This window comes from Ascaphus truei (genome assembly GCF_040206685.1).
Source record: "Ascaphus truei isolate aAscTru1 chromosome 12 unlocalized genomic scaffold, aAscTru1.hap1 SUPER_12_unloc_2, whole genome shotgun sequence".
Taxonomy (NCBI): domain Eukaryota; kingdom Metazoa; phylum Chordata; class Amphibia; order Anura; family Ascaphidae; genus Ascaphus; species Ascaphus truei.
Window position 1 is genome coordinate 830,632 of NW_027453838.1, and position 20,191 is coordinate 850,822.

General features: G+C 49.1%; 1 protein-coding gene across 1 annotated transcript; it reads right to left on the minus strand.

Annotated features, from left to right (window-relative positions):
* Positions 1–6,824: 6,824 nt before the first annotated feature.
* LOC142473530 (histone H4) lies at positions 6,825–7,136 on the minus strand. The gene has a single exon (XM_075580691.1). It carries the CDS (start codon positions 7,134–7,136, stop codon positions 6,825–6,827), a length of 312 nt encoding a protein of 103 aa, XP_075436806.1.
* Between the last annotated feature and the right edge of the window lie 13,055 nt (positions 7,137–20,191).

Genomic DNA, 20,191 nt, shown 5'->3' on the forward strand with positions numbered 1-20,191 from the left:
TTTAGACAGAACCAAGTGGTCCCACCCTCCTTGGCACCACAAATACCGGTGAAGCCCAAGGACACTGAGCACGAGAAATTACCCCTAATGCCATCATCTCCTCAACCTCCCCCTTAATGCTCCACTTTACCTCCGCAGAGATCCATTACGCTTCTTGAGGAGTGGCCAATGATCCCCGGTGTTGACCGGGTGATCGGTTAGATGGGTAATGCCCTGATTATCTGTAAACATGACCTGGTACTGCTCTAGCATCTCTCGCACCAGCTTGGGAACCGCGAGTTGGGGACCCATCTCCACCTGCTCCACTAAGCCTCCCTGCCGGGTTTCTCCCAGGAGATCGGGCAGAGCCTGGCTTGCCGGATCCCCCAGCAGCGGGCTACAAATAGCAAACACCTCCGGCCCGCTCTTGTGATACTCCTTTAGCATATTGATATGGTATGTTCTGTGCCTACCTGCCTCTGGATCCTGGTTTACCACATAATTACACTCATGCACCCGCCGGTGAACCGTGTACGGGCCCGCCCAGGCGGCAAGTAGCTTGTTCTGCCAAGTGGGCTTCAGAACAAGCACCTGCTGCCCTGGGATTAATTCTCTACTACGGAAACTCCTATCATACCAGCGCTATTACCTGATCTGAGCTGCCTCAAGTTTAGCCTGTGCCAACCCCATGTGTTCCTCTATCTGGTCCCTGAGCCCCACCACGTAATGTAGCACCAAAGCATCAGTATCTCCCCCTAAGCATCAGTATCTCCCCCTCCCAGCCCTTATGAAACAGATTGAGTGGTCCTCGGACATGGCACCCATAGAGGAGCTTGAAGGGGGGACCGATGGTAAATTCCTTTGGCACCTCTAGATACGCGAATAGCAGGTGATGTAAGTGACCTTGTCAGTCTCACCCTTTCAGCTTCCACAAATGTTTGCAACATTGACATTAAGGTCCCATTGAACCGCTCACATAATCCATTCGTTTGGGGATGGTAGGGGGTTTTACAGAGAGATTTGACCTCGCACATTGCCAAGAGACATTGGAGCAGTTCGGACATGCACTGTGCCCCCGGATCAGCCAGGATCTCACTTGGGAAACCTACCCTAGTGAATATCTCAATCAAAGACTCTGCCAATTTACGTGCTTCAATCAAGGACAGAGCAACTGGGATCATGTGCGGATCCACTATATTTACAGCTACACGCTGGAAGGACTCACCGATTACCGGTAGCGGTCTCAGGGGAGCCTTTGTGTGGTCACTCGACTTGCCCACTAGGTGGCAGGGATTACAGTTATGGCAGAACACCAATACCTCCTGTCATGACGCCGGTGAGTAGAAAGTCTGTAGTAGCCGGGCTCTAGTATGAGTGACTATCTGATGCCCCTACCAGCAGGATCACATGGGATATCTGCATCAACTGTGCCCTATATTCATGAGTAACAACTATCTGTCGCCTTCATGTCCCTGATCTGACCAGAGCACTCTTGGATTCTGTTATGAGACACTATGGTGCCAAAGGAACCGATGGGACACACCCTTGGAGTCAGACTCGGTCGCCCGAAGTATCATGCCCTCCAGTTTGGGGTCCAATCACACAATGTCCATGAACTCCTAGCTCAGTTCTGGTAGGTTGGCTCTGTCAAACAGTCAGGGGAAATGTTGGGACAGGGTTTGGGACAAATGTCTGGCTTGTGCCTGCTTACCTGCTTGGTGTCCACCGGGACTTCAGCTCTCTTTGGCTCCAAAAGCTGGGGAGAGATAATTGGGGTGGTGTGCGGCAATGCCAAAGGCACTTCCACCTGGGCAACTGCCTGACTTTTGCTCGGGGTGACCGCAGCCACTGGTGCATTCTCCTCAGAGTAGGAGCAAATAAAGTGCCCCAAGTCATTGCCCAGCAGGATGTTGGTGTCCAAGCCGGGTTACACTGTGACATCCCAGACTCCTCTACTAGTGCCCTGATCAAGTAACACCCAGGCAACTTGCAATAACATGGGGGCTCTGTCCAGCATTCTCACCGGCATCCCCGTGCCTTGGAGAAGTTTCTCTGGGCTGACCATATCAGGTTGCACCAGATTAACGTAACACCGGTGTCCATCAGGCCGGCCACCCGGAGATGGCCTCTGGTAACCGGGCACAAATATTGTTGGCGGACATCATTGGATTCCAGCCCGATGGCTGCGATTCCATGTCCCTCCAGATCCACTTCTGCATCGTTGACTGCTGCTGCTAGGTCTGCTACTACACATTCTGCATGGCCTCCACTTGCTATGCTTTTGTGGCCAATCTCACGCAGGGGATTGGTCTCGCTGCTTGTGAGCATTGCCCCATATTGGGGTTACTGGAGCAGGGTGGGTTGGGGCAGTCCACCCGCAGATGGGCACCGGCGCTCATGGGCAAACTCTGCAGGCTTTGGCTGCAGCACCTCCGGCACTCCACTTGTTCCATCCCAGCTTAGTGGCCTTGGGAGGGTCAGCTACGTTAGGTGGTGTTGTCGCTGGCACTGGATCGGGGGTCAGGACCCACTGTGGCCGCATGGTCACAAATTCATCTGCCATCATGGCGGTCGTCTGGTGCATTCTCGGCTTATGCTCTATGACCACTCCCGCACCTCCAGTACACATTTGGGTAAAAAACTGTTCACGGATGACGATGTCCATCCTGTCTAGGAGCGAGGTGACTCTGCATCTGGCTACCCACCGAGGGCTGTGAAGGTCTAGCCAGGAGTTGAACTCCATGTAGGTGCCCCGCCTCTTTTGTCCAGAGCCCTGAACTGGGCACAATAGAACTCCGGTGAGAGGTGCACTGGACTATGCTCATTATGTGTGGAACTATCGGTCCTGCGGTCTTGAAATCACGAACTACTCAGAAATGAAAGTCCCGCAAGAGATTCAGAACTGGGCCAAGGGATGTCCATTACTATCCACCAGATAAAAAGCCTGTCACAGGAGACCAGAACCTTTACACATCCCCCGGGATCACACAGTGATTAGCTCTTTTCTGGAAGAAGTTACCACTCAATACATTATAAACAGGCCAAACGAGTCTCACAGAGGCAGAAATTACAAACAGTTTTGGGGCAGCGAGCCGAGCTTCCCCTTTATTATGTGAGGCTGTGATAGGATGAGGCGGAGGAGAGGATAATTGGTGATGGACTGATTATGGTTTGTGAGGTTGGGTTGAACAGTGGTAGTTCATCAAGGGTTAGTGGTAATTTTAGTGGGGATAATTAATGGAGGTGTCAGTTAATAATGGAGCAATCTATGTAGGGTTTTACAGGTACAGTTAATGGGAGAATCATTTTAATAAGGACAGTCATGTGTTAGTATTTGCGAGAGGAGTTGTAAATTTTGAGAGCACTGGGAAGGGGACAATCAGAATTTGGAAGCATTGTGGATGGGAACAATGAATTAGGAAATCACTGGGGAACAATGGATTATTAACACTTTGAAAGGGAACAATCTAATTAGGAAACAAAGGGGAAGGGGCCAATCTCCTCACTACAATAGATTAGGAATAATTGAGGGACACTACATTGCTTAGTACTTGAAACCAAGCACTGGGAATGCCATGGAAGTAGAGGTGGGAAACAATACAGAGTGGGACCACTGGGGAAGGGAGCAACCCACAAACTATTACAACAAGAATTAGGTAAGTCTTGAAACACTTGAGAAGTGGACAATCAAAACAAGGCACTGAGGGAGGGAACAATGTGTTCTGAGCATTGGGCGAGCAAGAATGAGAACAATATATGAAACAGGTCACGCCGGATAGTAAGGAGGGGAGCATAGTTCTCGTTACATATTGCTTACTAACAATAGTTGCCACAGCAGACCAGGACTCTTTCACTGGATCACGTGCCAGACAGGACACAGCGATCAAATAAAGAGGTGTTTATTTCAGCAGTAGCCATCAGACACAGCACAGAATCTCCTAACAGAGCTATACTCGCACCAACCAGGGAATACAGGGGGAATCCTAGCAGTCCTAGGTGCCCAGTGCCACAGAAATGGCTTACCCGGAGCAGCTTCCACTCTGTAGAGGATCAGGAATTCCGGCAGTGCTGAAAACAAGTTGCAAGCAGGCAAGTTTAAATCTTCTGCTTCAGAAAAGCACACAGCCTTGTCTTGGGTGTCTCTGGCATGACATCAGAGAATACCATTTAGTCCATCTCCATGCCAGTCCAGAAATGATCTGTGGAATTGATATCTGCCACCCCGTTTCTAGATTCCTGTGTCCATAGCAAATCATGGAGATAGGGTGGTGACCCATCAGAGTGCCTGATGTGTGTGGAACCAATCACAGTTCCCCAGACCTCAGTACACACCCCTGGGACCAGGCTTAACCTGTATTATTCTGGACCCCGTCCCTCCCACCTACCTGTCCTTTCCTTGGGCTCATCTGGTCACCAGACCCTGGAGCTGCCCCAGTTTAATGTGCCATGCAACCCCTTCCATACCCTGTAACTGTAATTCTTTACTCTCGTGTTGTAAACTGTACCAAAGTATACACTGTGTGTGCATATATAAAGCATAGCCAAGGTCTCTGTACATTGGGTGAGAATCCCACTGAGCAGCCCACATGTCCGGAGAACTGCTATTGCTTGGAGTGGAGGGGGAGGAGAGGGGCAGGAACAAAGGGAGAGTGGCTGGGGAAGAGATCGGGCTGACGGGCAAACACCCTAAAAGTGCAGCATTGCGCTGTATCCCGAGATATCGCCGATGCTCATGGGAGATATTCCTGATGGCCGGGAAGCCGCTGCCAGGATCCCACTGACAGGCGCTGCTCCCGCTGACTGGCGCCGCTCCCGCTGACTGGCGCCGCTCCCGCTGACTGGCGCCGCTCCCGCTGACTGGCGCCGCTCCCGCTGACAGGCGCTGCTCCCACTGACAGGCGCTGCTCCCACAGGGACGTTCATATTTCCCCAAAAGCCCTTTAACTCTCACCCACCCCGCGCCCAGCCGTGATTGGCCAATGCAGATGTGACCTCACGTCCTGTCTCCCATGCAGTATCCACACATGATGGTCGCGGCTCCATCTACAGCGATTTCCTATAGCAGCGGGGACTGTATGTAAGGGGAACCCAGCAGCGCTCAGGGTCAGTGTGATCCCAGCGTGCAGGGAACTAAGCGCTGCGCCCCAAGGCTGCGCCAGAGACACCTTCACACGTCGCTGGCAGCTTCATCCAGCGGGAGATGTGAAAACGGTTCCGTGCTGCGGGACAGAGTCTCAGAAAGCAAACAGGTTTGAAAGCGCTGCAGTCTCAAACCCCACAGGAGTGGGAGCAAACCCTGGGGAGCCTTGGAAGTGGCGCCTGGCACCTAGAATTCCCCTGTATTCCCTGTTTTGGGGAGTGTAAGTGGTTTGTGAGTTTGTGCTGGGCTGGATACGGCCAGAATAAATTCTCTTTATTGAAACGCTTTGTCCGTTCTGGTGCCTTGATCCCGGGGTTACGTTCTGGTCTCCGGGATAATCTTTGAGATAAAGTGTGACTGAAATAAAAAAAACAAAGGATCATTGAATTAATAGAACAGATTGATTTAGTAACATTGTTCACAAAAGTAAGGAAGACCCCAAGTGTTTCATGTTAATGTGAGTTACACACGTGTGTGTGTTTTGCTGCCTTTATTTTGGTGCTGCTGTGTTTTCCCTGTATAGATTGTGTGGGAAATGTGGCATCTTTGGCAGTTTCAGCCCCCACATCAGTCACATATTTGTGCGATTTAAGAAGTGATGCTAGAGTCCTGTTGATTTTCAACTTAATTCACTAATTATATTAAAGGGAATCCGCAAAACGTATTTAACACAAATATCTGGAGGTGAAACTTTGATTCAGATCATTGTGAAAAATCCAGGTCTCCAGAATCCAGATCATTTCCAAAACAATACTGCCACCGTGTGGTCTTTGTTTGAATGACAGATATTAAAGCTTTGGCGCCTTTTTACCTTCTCTGTATAATTGTTCCGAGATCCCCAAACCGAGTGTTTTACACATGAAATGCGGGGTTGTATTTATGATCATAAAACCAAAAAACGTGTTCAATATGTATTAGATTTACAGTTGTGTCAAAGAATCATAAAAGCCACAGAAAGTGCTAAAGAAAATCCGATTGCATTTTTTTCTCATCAAAAGCTGATACATGATGCCCAATATATGGGCTAATTAATGGAATATAAAAGGAGTGACTATTTTATGAAACATTTGCATTGGGGATTCTGTTTTAAGAGCAGAAAAGACAGCAAAATAATAATGAATGAATGCTCAAACATTGTCATTGTTTTATGCAAGTCTATAAAAATGTAATTGTTTTCATAGCGGTTAAAATCAATACAGATAAGGCATTTATCAGATACATTTTCTTTTGCAGATTGTACCAATGTGTAATGTAAAAAAATGTGTATATGGATCGAGCAATTACATTAGTATTTAAATCTATGTCAAGTGCAGGCACTTCTAATTCAGAGAAGTTATATCAAAAAGTGAAACCAATATTTGTAGTTTGCTTTATGAATGAGCAGTTAATAGCATGAAGGGAGTATAGCAAAGTTTATATAACTCACGAGTGTACATGTCAACTCATAGAAAAGAATCGTACATAAAGCGCTGTAACAAAATGCTGTCACATACTGTGGGGGGGTTAAGTGGTGAATTGTATTTCTCTAACCCGTTACCAATATGAAATATTCAGTCCCGTCAGAGACAGCAACATGAAAACGGGTAAGAATAAGATGGCGGTGTAACCAGAGCTCTATACAGGAGAATGTGGGTGGCCCTTAAAAGAGCCTTTGGGTTAAATGAATGTGAATTCCGTATCATCAGCTGGTAAGAAGTGTCACCGTTTAGCCTCCGAATCCATAGAGAGTGCGGCCCTGGCGCTTGAGAGCATACACCACGTCCATAGCGGTGACTGTCTTCCTCTTAGCGTGCTCGGTGTAGGTGACCGCGTCCCGGATCACATTCTCCAGGAAAACCTTGAGCACCCCACGGGTCTCTTCATAGATGAGACCGGAGATGCGCTTCACTCCTCCTCTGCGAGCCAGGCGGCGGATAGCTGGCTTGGTAATGCCTTGGATGTTGTCACGAAGAACCTTCCTGTGCCTCTTGGCACCTCCTTTCCCGAGCCCTTTTCCTCCTTTGCCGCGACCAGTCATTCTGCAAAGTGTCAAAACAAGAAGCGAATCAGGTAATTGCGGTAAAGCTGCTGCTTATATGCAGTATGAGCGGACCTGAGTGAAAACCACAGACACCCCATGAGGGGAGAAAGTGAATTGCACTGGAAGACGTTCCTTGATTTTGATTGGCTGAAAAAGTCTTTAGTCTGATTGGCTCAGTGAAAGCCGTTACTGTTTATAAAAAAAGGCCGCGTGGTAATGGGATTGGTTGGAAGTTTATCTCATTAAAACAGTGATCACATTTGCTTTGCCTAGTATTGCCCAACTCACACGAACACATTTGTGTGCCATCTATTTCATGTATTTAATTATATTGTGTCTGCATCTATATGTCTGTAAATGTAATTCATTTGTAATATTTAGATGTGTATGATCAACTACATTCATCAGTATTTTTTTGAATAAATATCCCTGTTTTATTAATTTGCTTTTATTTCTAATTTACCCTGCATGAGGTGACACGTGGAAGAAATGCAGACCGGGGAAACAAGTTCAGCAAACACAAATCCTCCAGTAGAAATGTCTGAAGTTGATAGTTACTCCACAGGGTGGCAGTGCTGCTTCGAAATTGAAGTCACGTGGGAATGAAGTTTTTTGCTGTCCTGACAGAGGAGACAGCAAGCGCTTGGGAGGCGGGTATCACTGTGTGTGTGTCACTTTGTAGCTGTCAGTGTGTGTGTGTGTGTGTGTGTGTGTGTGTGTGTGTGTGTGTGTGTGTGTGTGTGTGTGTGTGTGTGTGTGTGTGTGTGTTATATAATATTTTAAAAATTAAAAAAAAGACATGTTGTGAGAATAAATTATTTATTAACATTGTGCAACTTTGATAAATATATTCACACACACGCATGCATACACACACACATGCATACACACGCATACAGACACACACACACACACATGCACACACACACACACACACACACATGCATACGCATACACCCACACCGACTATGCATTCAGAGTCCGACAGCGAGACACTAGCCCCACTGGCAGATGACCAGGAACTGGTCAGGAGAAAGAATCTACGAGAATTCTGCGGGGAAATGAAGAACTTTTTCCGCAAAGAACTCTGGAACCTGCGGAGAGACCTGGACGCGGTGGGCGAACGGACCGGGACCCTTGAGACAAAAATGGATACCAACACGAGGGCCATAGTACAAACTAACAAAACAGTCTCCCAACTGGCAGAGAAGGTCTGCGAGATAGCAGACAAGCAGGAGGATTCAGAAAACCGGGACCGCAGGAACAATGTTCGCATAAGGGGGATCCCAGAAACTATCACTGACCACGAGGACTTTGTGCAAAAATGGCTGGAGCATTTGCTCCCAGATAAATCTGAGCAGGACTTACACTTAGACCGCTGCCACTGAGCACTCTGTTCAAAACCGCAAGCGGGAGACCCCCCTCGAGACATAATAGTGAGTTTCCACTATTACCGCATCAAAGATGCTGTCTGCCAGATGGCGAGGGAGGCGAGATCCCTGGAGTTCGAGGGATTCAGGCTTCAGGTCTTCCAAGATCTGTCGCCAGCTACCCTTGCCAGACGCAGGAGTCTAGGCCCTGTAACAAAGATATTGCAAGAGAAGGGGACCCGCTACCGGTGGCTGTTCCCGTTTGCCTTGCTCGTGGTAAAAAACGGGGTCGCAAACACGCTTAGGAAGGTGGAAGATGGCGACGCATTTCTAAAGAAGCTGGGACTGTTGCAGAGAGCGCCTAGCCCCGGTCCCTCCCAACCTCCTCACCTTAATCCGGAGCCCGATCCAGTGCTGGAGGCATCCAGGCAGAGAGTGGGGACTTCGGTAGCTGCTGATCAGTGAAGAGCCGTGTCTCCCCGCAGCAGCCGTGTCCAATTAAACATTTAAAGGCAAAGTGCCCTATTTCCCCCCCCACAGAATAAATGGCTGCCGGGTTCCCTTGCCTGTACCTTTTTTCTTCTCTCTCCGTCTCCCCCTGGTGGTTGTCCTCGAACATTGCAGGCCGCATTGGAAGTAGACGACCATCCTCGGCAGCGTTTGGCGGGAATCCAGGAAAAGAGCGCGAAGGCAGCGGAGGCGGCATCGTAAGATTGAAGAAGGCTCCGCGTCACCACTATGCCATGGCCCATGTGACTTCCGCCTGTCCCGGCGACCTCTGGGACAGCGGAACTTCCGGTCTGACGCACACGGAACCATTATTCCTCCACCGCGGCAACAGGAGGATTACACCCTCCACAGAGGGGCGGCGGCCTTCACGGGGAAGACGGAGGCGCGTGGCCGGGAGGAGGGAACGACCGGGGACTGCAAAGGGAGAGACGACTGGACTCAGAGGTGTGGGAGGGGCCAGATTGATGACCTGATCCCCGTCGCCCCCCGGGGATCCCACGGGTGGTAGCTGGGCAGGCCGTGTGCAGCGGGCAGAGGGAGGATACCCGGAGGGTCCCTCAATCTTCATCATCATGTCCCGTTATGATTATTATTCAGGCGGCGGCAAAAAGCTCAATCTGCACCACATTAAAGGAGAACGCATATAAAGTCCTTATGAGGTGGTATTACACTCCGACGCGCTTAGCGAAATTTGTAAAAGGCTACTCCCCTCTCTGCCCTAAACAGTGTGGGGAAGCAGCAGACCTCCGACATATGCTGTGGTCTTGCACTAAGGTGGCCCCTATTTGGGAACAAATCAGAGATTGGATTCAGCGGATTCTCGATTTGGAGATCCCCCTGGACCCGTGGCTGTTCCTATTGGGCAGGCGGATCCAGGGTCTGTCAAATGCGTCGCATAAATTAATCGCGCATTTTGCTACTGCCACAAGATGTGAGATCGCAGCATTATGGAAACAGCAGGAGATACCAATTATCCCTAAGATCAAAAATAGAATTTGGCATGTCTGCCGGATGGAACAATTAACGAGTTTAGTTAATGACTCCGGCACAAATTTTCTAAAAGTCTGGGACCCATGGTTGACCCAGGTAGACATCCCAGAAGTGGAGGCCTCCTCAATCTTGCACTAATAAAAATAGGTGAGTTCTCCTTTTAAGGACAGATTAGACAACATGACTTAGCGACGCACAACTAGCAGACCTCCCTGTAGTTATAGAATTGGGAAAAACAATTGAAAGAGAGAAACCCCAGAAGTACCTGTCCCAGTTAAATTCCTTAGTGAATACCTAAAAAAAAATTAACAAGAGATACCTACATACCTACTCCAGAGCATGGCAACCTACCACCTCCCTCCCCGCACCCCCCTTCCCTAGCCTCTATCCCTGTCCCCTTGTCTACTTTTTCTGGTCTTGTTTGTAAAGTGTTAAGTGGATATGTCTTCAAGGTGTCACTATATGTGTTTGACAAAACTGGAAATGTAATAATGGGCTGTGAATCATTGGCTGTATTTGTACTTTCCAATAAAAATTTAAAGTTGAAAAAAAATAAGAAAATACCAGCTATGATGTTGAGTCTGGATGCAGAAAAAGCTTTTGACAGGATTGACTGGCCTTACATACAAAAAAAGCTTGGGGCATTTGGCTTTGGGGACAAGGTGAGTGGCGCTTTAATGGCGTTATACTCTGGCCCTGCTGCTAGGGTCATACACCAGGGATTCCCATCAAACACATTTCAAATTGAAAGTAGTACACGTCAGGGTTGCCCATTATCTCCCCTTTTATTCGCCCTGTGTATGGAACCACTAGCAGCGCAGATCCGCAACAACCCGGATATCTCAGGGATTAATATAGACTTGAAATCCCACAAGGTTGCCCTGTATGCTGATGACATCTTATTGATGGTCTCCAAACCCCTTACCTCTCTGCCGAACCTATTTGACCTGTTGGAAAAATTTAATAGGATATCTGGCTTTAAAATTAATCAAACCAAATCAGAGGCTTTGAATATCAGCCTCCAAAAGGAAACAGAAAAACTACTGAGTCTGAACTTCAATTTCAATTGGCAACCAAAACACATTAAATACCTAGGAGTTGATATCACTAAAACCTATAAAGGCCTCTACGAAACAAATTATCCCAAACTGATTTGAACGCTAAAAGAGGATCTGAGAAAGTGGATGCCATATAGGATCTCCTGGATTGGTAGGATACATAGCGTAAAGATGAATCTCGTCCCCCGTATCCTATACCTCTTTCAGACTCTGCCAGTGCCACTGAGACTGAAGGAAATACTCTCACTCCAGTCTGAAATCTCCAAATTTGTATGGGGAGGAAAAAAGCCGAGAGTAAACAAGACAATTATGAGAAAGACAATTCGGACAGGGGGACTAGCGGTACCTTGCCTGGTATCTTATTACAAAGCGGCGCAATTGTGTCAACTCACACAATGGCAGATCAAACCAGCATTGAAAAGATGGGTGGATCTGGAGACATCGGTTTGCTTCCCATTGGAGTTAGACAATCTGCTGTGGTTACCTAAAACAGCCATTAAATGGGCTGACCGGCCGCTTTCCTCGATGATCAACTCATTGTCGATTTGGGAGGCCTCTAAATTTAAATATGCCCTAACGTCCAAACACTCGCTGATATCCCCGCTTTGGGGTAACCCTGACTTTGCACCAGGACTGTCAGAACACACCTAAAAAATCTGGAAACAAAATAGATATAATCGGCTCAGAGATCTGGAGGGGATACCAAATAAAATTAAATCATTTGAATAAATTAGATCTGAGAAAAACATCCCACATTCCGAATTTTTCCGATACCTCCAGCTCAGGGTGTACTTTAACAAGAACACGCCATACCCGCCATTATCTACATTTGAAAAGCTCTGTCTGACAGAAAAAGACACATGGGGACTCATATCGCAGATTTATGGAGAAATAGTAGGTTCTGGGAATACACAACAGGAGCAAAAACTAGCATACAGAATTAAGTGGGAGACGGATCTGGGAGAAGCCCTGGAGGAAGACGACTGGTCAGCCATTTTGGAGGCAGCAGCCAAAAGCTCTATTTGCACGACTTTGAAGGAAAACGCATATAAAGTATTGATGAGATGGTACCTCACCCCACTGAAATGATCAAGGTTTGTGCCAGGATATTCCCCGCTGTGTCCGAAACAGTGTGGAGAATCGGCCGACCTGTGGCACATGCTGTGGTCTTGCCCCCGTATCTCACCCATTTGGGAAGAAATTAGAAATTGGATCCAGAGGATTTTTGACCTCACAATTCCCCCGGACCCGTGGCTGTTCCTCCTGAATAGACCATTGCCGGGTCTCTCTAAAACTGGTAATAAATTAGTTGAACATTTCTCAATGGCAACGCAGTGCGACATCGCAGCTATGTGGAAACAACCCGAAATCCCAAATATCCCCAAGATTCAAAATCGGATGTGGTACATATGCCAGATGGAGAAATTAACGAGTTTGGTTAATGACACTCGTGATAAATATCTAAAAGTCTGGTCGCCCTGGTTGGAACAGACAGATATCCGGGGGGTAAAGGTCACCACAATTTGGCAATAATAGTTCAAAATGCGTTTTCACTCGAAGGACGGGAGCATTGCAGTAGGCAACTCGGGCACAAACAGGGAAGCAATAGGACATAAGAGACCTAAGAGCTAAGTTGACAAGAGCTGAGGGATGATGCAAATCATGATCTGAATACTATTTTTTATTCTAAAAACTGGAGAGTACCGCGCCCGCAGGGTCATCACCCCTCCCCCCAATCTCCCCCACCCTATCCTAACTTTTATTTTATTTCCCCCATAGCGCAGCACCCTAATTGTACCACATAATGCAAAACCGGAGTTATGTTAAGGTTCAGACTGCATAGGTACTCAGGAGAGTACTTTGGTATCGCACTGGAATGTTATGTTTGAGAGATTCACTTGATGTGTACTGTGATACTGTATGTACTGAAAACTCTTTCAATAAACTCAAAGTTGAAGAAAAAAAAAATACAGGGGCGCAAGGAACCATCCTTTTTCATAACAAAAAAAATCCAGCTCCAGCTGGAGATGAAGAATTGCGGATGAAACCCTTCCTCAAATTATCCTGGATATACTCGGTCATGGCCTTGGTCTCAGGTATGGATAGGGGGTAAGAACGGCTCTTGGGTAAGGTAGCACCGGGAAGAATCTCAATAGGACAGTCAAAGTCTCTATGGGGAGGTAACACTTCAGAACGGACCTTATCAAAAACGTCCGCCAGGTCCCAGTAGACAGTTGGAAGGGAAGTTTTATACTCTGCGGGTAATTCCACTACGGCTAACGTCCGTTTGGGGGGAAGACAGGTATTAAGGCACTGGGGGCTCCATCGTATGGGCTCCTTACCAACCCAATCTAATTGTGGGTTATGAAGTTGCAGCCAGGGGAGACCTAGAATTACATCTATCGATGGAGTATGGATCACGTCCAAGATAATCTTCTCTTGATGACCGTCCTCCGTGGGAAGGGATAGAGAACAAGTCTCCAGATAAATAAAGGCTGGTTGGAGTGGACGCCGTCTATGGCCTCCAGACCAACTGGAACAGCCTTAGATCGAAAGGGAATCCCATTCCTATAGACAAAACTCTGATCAATAAAGTTCCCCTGAGACCCAGAATCTATAAATGCAGAGGCGGGGATCAGGGAGTTATTCCAGGCCAGAGAAATAGGCAGCATTATACGATTGGGAAGTACTTTAGAAGAAGAAAGAGGGGAAGAGATTATACCCAACGAGACCCTCTCATACCTTATTGGGTCCTGGCGTTTCCCGGTCGCAGAGGACAGCTTACCAGCAGATGACCGGGATGACCGCAGTAATGGCACAGTCCACCATCTCGTCGGCGCTGTCTCTCAGACGCGGATAGACGATGACCTCCGAGCTGCATAGGTTCGGGCTCATACATGGGTTAGGGGACGTGATGGACGAGACTGCGGCTGGAAGATCGGGAGGAGTTGATACGAGGAAGAGCGCGTTTAAGTCTCCTCTCTCGTAGCCGCTGGTCCACGCGGATGCAGACCGCAATGAGATCCTCCAATCTGGTGGGTCTCTCCATAGTGGCCAGCTGGTCCTTGATGGCATCCGACAGACCCTGCCAAAAGGCTGCTGATAGCGAGCCATCATTCCAGGAGGTCTCCGCCGCGATAGTCCGGAAGTCCAAAGCATACTCGGTGACAGGACGAGTACCCTGGGCAATATGGAAGAGAGAAGAATCTGCCGTAATTTGACGACCAGGCGTATCGAATACTTGCCTGAATTCTCGAAGAAAGCGAGAATAGTCATGCGTCATGGTAGGCTCCCGCTCCCAGATGGGGGATGCCCAGGCTAGGGCCTTTCCATTCAAGAGAGACATAATATAGGCCACCTTTGAACGAGCAGTGGGGAAGCACAAAAGTGATAATTCAAATTGCATCTCGCACTGATTAAGAAACCCTCTGCACTTGTGGGGATCCCCTGCATAGCGTTTGGGAGCCGGGAGATGAGGATCCACAGCCACGGGAAGAACAGTTGAGGGAAACGCCACAGTTGCCATGGCAGAGGAGCCTGGGGAAGGCTGCAATGAGGAGAGTCTAGAGAGCTCCTGTGTCATGGAGGCAAGCTGTGCCTCTAGCTGGAGAAGTCGCTGCATGGGGCTTGGTTGCTCAACCTCTTCGGGGTCCATGTCTGTGGGGCTGAGCATAATGTTACACTGAGCTCACCACGGACTGAGGTGAGATGTGTAACAAACTGCACCCACAGCTACGGGGACACACCTGGAAAGTGGAAAATAGGCGTCTGGAACCGTCTGGGAGTATAAGATAAAGTAAGATACTTGCCAGACGAGAAGGGAGGTTCCAGAAGATGAGCATAATGTTACACTGAGCTCACCACGGACAACGAGGGACCCCGAAACTGAGGTGAGATGGGTAACAAACTGCACCCACAGCTACGGGGACACACCTGGAAAAGCGGAAAATAGGTGTCTGGGAGTATAAGATAAAGTAAGATACTCGCCAGACGAGAAGGGAGGTTCTCGAAGATAGGTTGTACCTAGAGCCTGGGATCCAGAGCCGGGAGGTAGGTCGGAATCCGCAAACCGAGGTGAAGGGGTCGGGGAGTCCAGGAGGTCAGGATACAAACCAAGGGTAGAAGACAAGAGCGGATCCACAGCCAGGCCGGTTTGGTACGCAAGGGATCACTAAGGAGACAAAGGAGACAAAGAGACAGGAACTGAGGCAGGCACGACCGTGGTTAACACAGGTCAAACAAAGCTATGCTCAGCCAAAGAATGAATGGCTGAGCAAGGTATAAGTAGGAGGAAGGACCAATAGGGAGAGGGGGAGTAACGAGGGAGCGGTCCCAGGAAAGATAGGGATTGGTAGGGAGAAACTCACCACAGCTGTGCTTGATGTGCAGCTTGTGAGCGGTGCACGCACATCAGGCATGTGCGCCGCCCGGGAGAGGCGTACGCGGCCTCAGCTGGGGGCGGGAACTCCCCCTGAGGGAGGACGTAAAAGTCCTCTGCCATGCGCACATATGCTCGAGATCAGAACCGCCGCGGGAAGCGGAGGAGAAGTGAGATCCCGCCCGCAGCGGCGAGAAGGCAGAGCTGGAGTGGGGGTGAGTAAAGTCACGGGGGGAGCCCCTTTAGAGAGAGGTGTTCCCCCGGACCTTACAATAAATAAACAAGAAACAACAACATAAACTATAAGCAATGGTGTATCTCTTAATATGGGGAACCAGGGGGGCCGGGGAACAAGGGGGAAGTCCAGAGGGGACCTGGACTATATGTGTTATTTGCTTTACCGTATTTCCTCTTGTGTAAGCTGCCAGTGATTGTAAGACACACCATAGATTTGACACTTACAATCAAGGAACATTACTTCTCACTTACCAGGTTTCAGGAGAGGTCCCAGGTCAGCGGATGATGAAGCGGGTGGCCTTGACAGGACAGGTCCCACATCTGCAGAGGATTGAAGTAAAGACTGTCAGCAGTAGGTGAAGACCATCACGGCATGATAAAATGTGTGTGTTGATGTGTAGTTACCACATCCCTATCCCCACTTTATACAGTTTTCCACTTCCAGGCATCAGTGATTAGCTCTTTTCTGGAAGGGTTACACAAAGAAAAAATCCTATACATTGGGCACAATAAGCCTGGCAGAGGTGGCCATTGCACACGTTATTGGGGTAGTCAGCCGTGCTTTGCTTCCACTCCCACTGGGGAGCTGCGAGCTTCAGATCTGTATCACCCTGCTCACTAAGCCTTCTCCCATTGCTACTGCCAGGGCGTTGGGCAGAGCCTGGCTCTCTCAATCTCCCTTTGGAGGGTTATATACTACAAATAACGCCGATCCACTCCCAGCTTCTCACTGGAAATGCTCACCTAGTCCCGGTGGCATTCTCCTGGGAGCTCTCACACTGTCCCCTGGCCATGCCTTCCGGCCGGCAGGTTTCCCGGGCACGGTCAAACGCTGATGCCTCCTGGGATGCCTTCAACCCACAGAACATTTGCACTAGACAGGTGTGAGCAACCCCTTAATGCCCCATAAGCACGATCTCCTTAGCTCCCTATAAACTCTGTTCCCTACCCACCCAGTGACACAATAGCTGGCCCCTCTCTGCCCATAGCTGGCCCAGTACAAAAAACACATAAGGTTTGGGGGACTGAACAGACAGACTCAGCCAACTGAGGTCTCATGCCCTCCATATCGGGGGACCACTCACTGAGCTCTGGCCATTCACCCTCCGTCACACTGTCAGAGGATTTGAAAAAGGTGGGGGGGGGTTGGTATTCAAGTAATTATGGACACAGGTTTTGCTTGGTTGGGCTTTGTCTGGTCTTACCTGCCTTGTCTCTTCACAGATCATGACACTCTTTGGCACCAAAAGCTGGGGAACAAGAAACACTGTGTCTGGCAGCAGCACCAAAGGCACCTCTGCCAGGGTAACTACCCAACATTTGCACCCTGTGAAAGCAGTCAAATAGCATTCTCTGGCAGATCCACCCACATCCCCGTTCCTGGGATTGGATGCTCTGGACTAACCATATCAGGTTGCTCAAGAGGTGCTGTAGTGTTGGGGTCCCCCAGTCCAAACGCCTGCCGATTACCTGGGACCCCTGGACGCAAAACTGTTCTTCTATGGACTGCATAGTCCTCCAGCCTGATGGCTGCACACAGCCATAGGGATCGCTGACTGGGTCCTCCGCTGAAACCGCACGACTGCTTGTGGTTCCTTTGCTGGGGCTAGCCTCTCATAGTCTGTAAGCCCTGTTGTTTGGGGACTTTGCCCCAGATTGGGGATACTTGATTGGGATGTGTTGGGGTACTCTTCCGCAGATGGTTCGTTCAGCCCCTCTGGCTCATGGCTGACTCCACCTCGGCTAGTGTCTCATGTAGAGTCAGCTTCTAGGAGTACTTGGCTTGCCAGCACTAGGGTTGCCAAGTGTCTTGTCCAAAAATACTGGACACAATGGTGAAAAATGTGGTGTGTGGGGAGGTATGTTATTTATAAATTATCAGACCCCAGGGAGGTAATGGGGCCTCATTTCGGGGTCTGGGATACGCAGGAGAAAGTTTGACAAGGTCTCTCAGTATTTAGGTTAACTGTAGGTGATGGTCTGCCATTGCGCCTTGACCCACCATGGCAAACAGCCTCACAATTATACGCCATAGTAGGAATGGCAACTGGGGAAAGCCCTGGAAGGTTGAGGTCCGCCTCTGAGATAGTCTTCAGGGTCTCGGTCTCCGGGTGCTTAGCCCCACAAATAGTGGCCACAACCACTACCGCATCAGCGTCCCGCCTGCTACACTGACCTTCCCTGCCTTGCTTCTCCAAGGACATCAGGTAGGATCCGGCTCTCCAGAACTCCCAGCGATGGGCTACAGAAAGTGAATGCCGCCATCCCACTAAACAGCCTTGTGCTGAAAGGGCTTACCTAGCCCCGGTGGTGGTCTAAGGGGAGCCTTCGCACTGTCACCTGGCTTGCCTACTTGCTGGCAGACATCCAAGGCACGGTCGAATGCCGATAACTCCAGTGATGACTTTAGGACAAATAGAACATATATTTTTGATAAAGTGCCTTTCTGGCTGCAGTTTTAAATGTACAGGCAGGATGAGGCTTTTTCTACTTGCATTTACAATGCAACCACTAACCACATGTTTTACACCGATGAGCTGGGGGCACTTCCTTCTGCAAACTTCAGAGACTCCCTGTTAGGGCAATGCCTATGGATCTAGGGAAGTGTTGCAGATGAAAGCCCCAGAGCCACAAAGTGTGAATTAGCCGGGATGCTCGCTGACCAGGAGATCCTGTTAGTCATCTGGGCTAGTTCACACCTTGGGTCCAACTCCTAGCCTGGGAGAAGCCAGGTAAAAAGGGGAGCACTCATATGGTAAGCAGCCCAGGTGTCAGAGTTGCACAGGCGCTGTATCAACTGGAAATCCCTGTAGTGCCCATCTGCAAACTGGGGGCAAGATGGAGATTGGTGGGATGGAGGTTCCCACGAAGGGGATTGGGCGGGTATGTTATAGATATGCTAGCCGACCCTATATACATGCTCCCTAAGCTATCCCCGTTGTCTTTCGTCTCTCTTTTACAATGTGAACAAATTTCCACTTTGCTTCTACAAGCGGATAAGAGCAGCAGCAACGATTCCCTAACGCAACAAGTTAATTACATCAGAACCAAGGACATAACACTTCTTCAGGATTCCGTTAGTGCTGGGGGTTATCTAACGAACCCCAATGGACCAGAAAGAACTTAGCAATATTCACAGACTTATTGGGCTGGCAATTTACGCCCCTTGCAAAAGGACAGCATTTTAAAAGACAATATTCTGGTGCTTTGTTTTACTTCTGGACATTCTATCCCATTCTCTTCCTCAGTAAGTGTTTTGACAAGTATATTCTAAGGTTGTCGTGTGTCTGTCTATTAAGGAAATAAAAGTCAGTTTATTTTGCTCAACTTGTGTGCTCAATCTATTTCCCTAAAATATAAAATTGTTGATACGTTCCATCCATCGTTACAGTGGCCACACGGCCACAGTTGGAAAAGCGTTTCTTTTCCCTTACTCCAGTGCTGGCGGTCAAAAGACCTAAGGTAGCTGACCCTCCCCAGGCCACCAAACCAGGGGGGAAGAAGTCAAAAACCTGGGGTGTTGAAGTAGAGCCGATGGAGGTTGCCCACGAGGGCCAGTGCTCCTTGTGTAACTGGCTGGGCCACCTGCGTGTTAACTGCCCAAACTACCCCTATCCAGTGTAACAGGGTATGTCCCATAATACCTCTCTTTCCCACATAGTGTATCTATTATGCAAGTCTCTATTTAATCTATGAGCCAGTGACCCCCCATTACACTTGTAAGTGAAGGAGGTAAGGTGGTGACTCATGGCCTGTGTAAGCCTATCCAAGATGGGTACAGTCCATGAGCCCGCCCCTTGCAGAGACTTCCAAGTGGGAGTATCTGTAACCCGTAGCTCACTACAAACGAGGCCTACAAACGAGGCGTGACCGTGGGGCTGAGGTAGGGATTTGTATAGAATGCCAACCACACCCACGAAGGCACATCTAGAGTATAGGAAAGTCGTACAGGCCAGATCAGGGTAACAGAAGACAGGGTAAGTGAGGTACTTGCGAATCTTGGAGTATAGAGCAGCAGATTGTTGGGGTACGTAGCCAGGGTCAGGGTTGTAGAGCGTAGAGTAGTCGTGGAGCCAAGCAAGGGTCAGTGCAGGAGAGAGTGGCGTCGCCGTGGTTCCAAATCCAGGGTCAGTGCAGGAGAGAGTAGAGTAGTCGTTGCCAAAGCCAAGGTCAGTGCAGGAGAGCATCACAGAGTAGTATCCATGCAGGGTCAGGCAGACAGGAACTAGGTGATGAGTGCAGCGTCACACAAACAGAGGTTATGCTCGGCAATGACTGGGAGCTCTGAGAGCATATTTATAGGACCTCCCACCAATGGGAGGCAACCAGGAAGCAGACGTGCGGACAGGATAGGCTGCTGGATCATGCAGGTGTGTCCTATTACAAAGCTAATAGCTACCGCGTCAGCATGCCCCCCGCAAAACCCGTAGGTGACCTGGTCACGCGCTGTCATCGTGCGCCACGACACCCGCACCGCCATGAGGGAGGAAACCAGAGGTGAGACCTGTG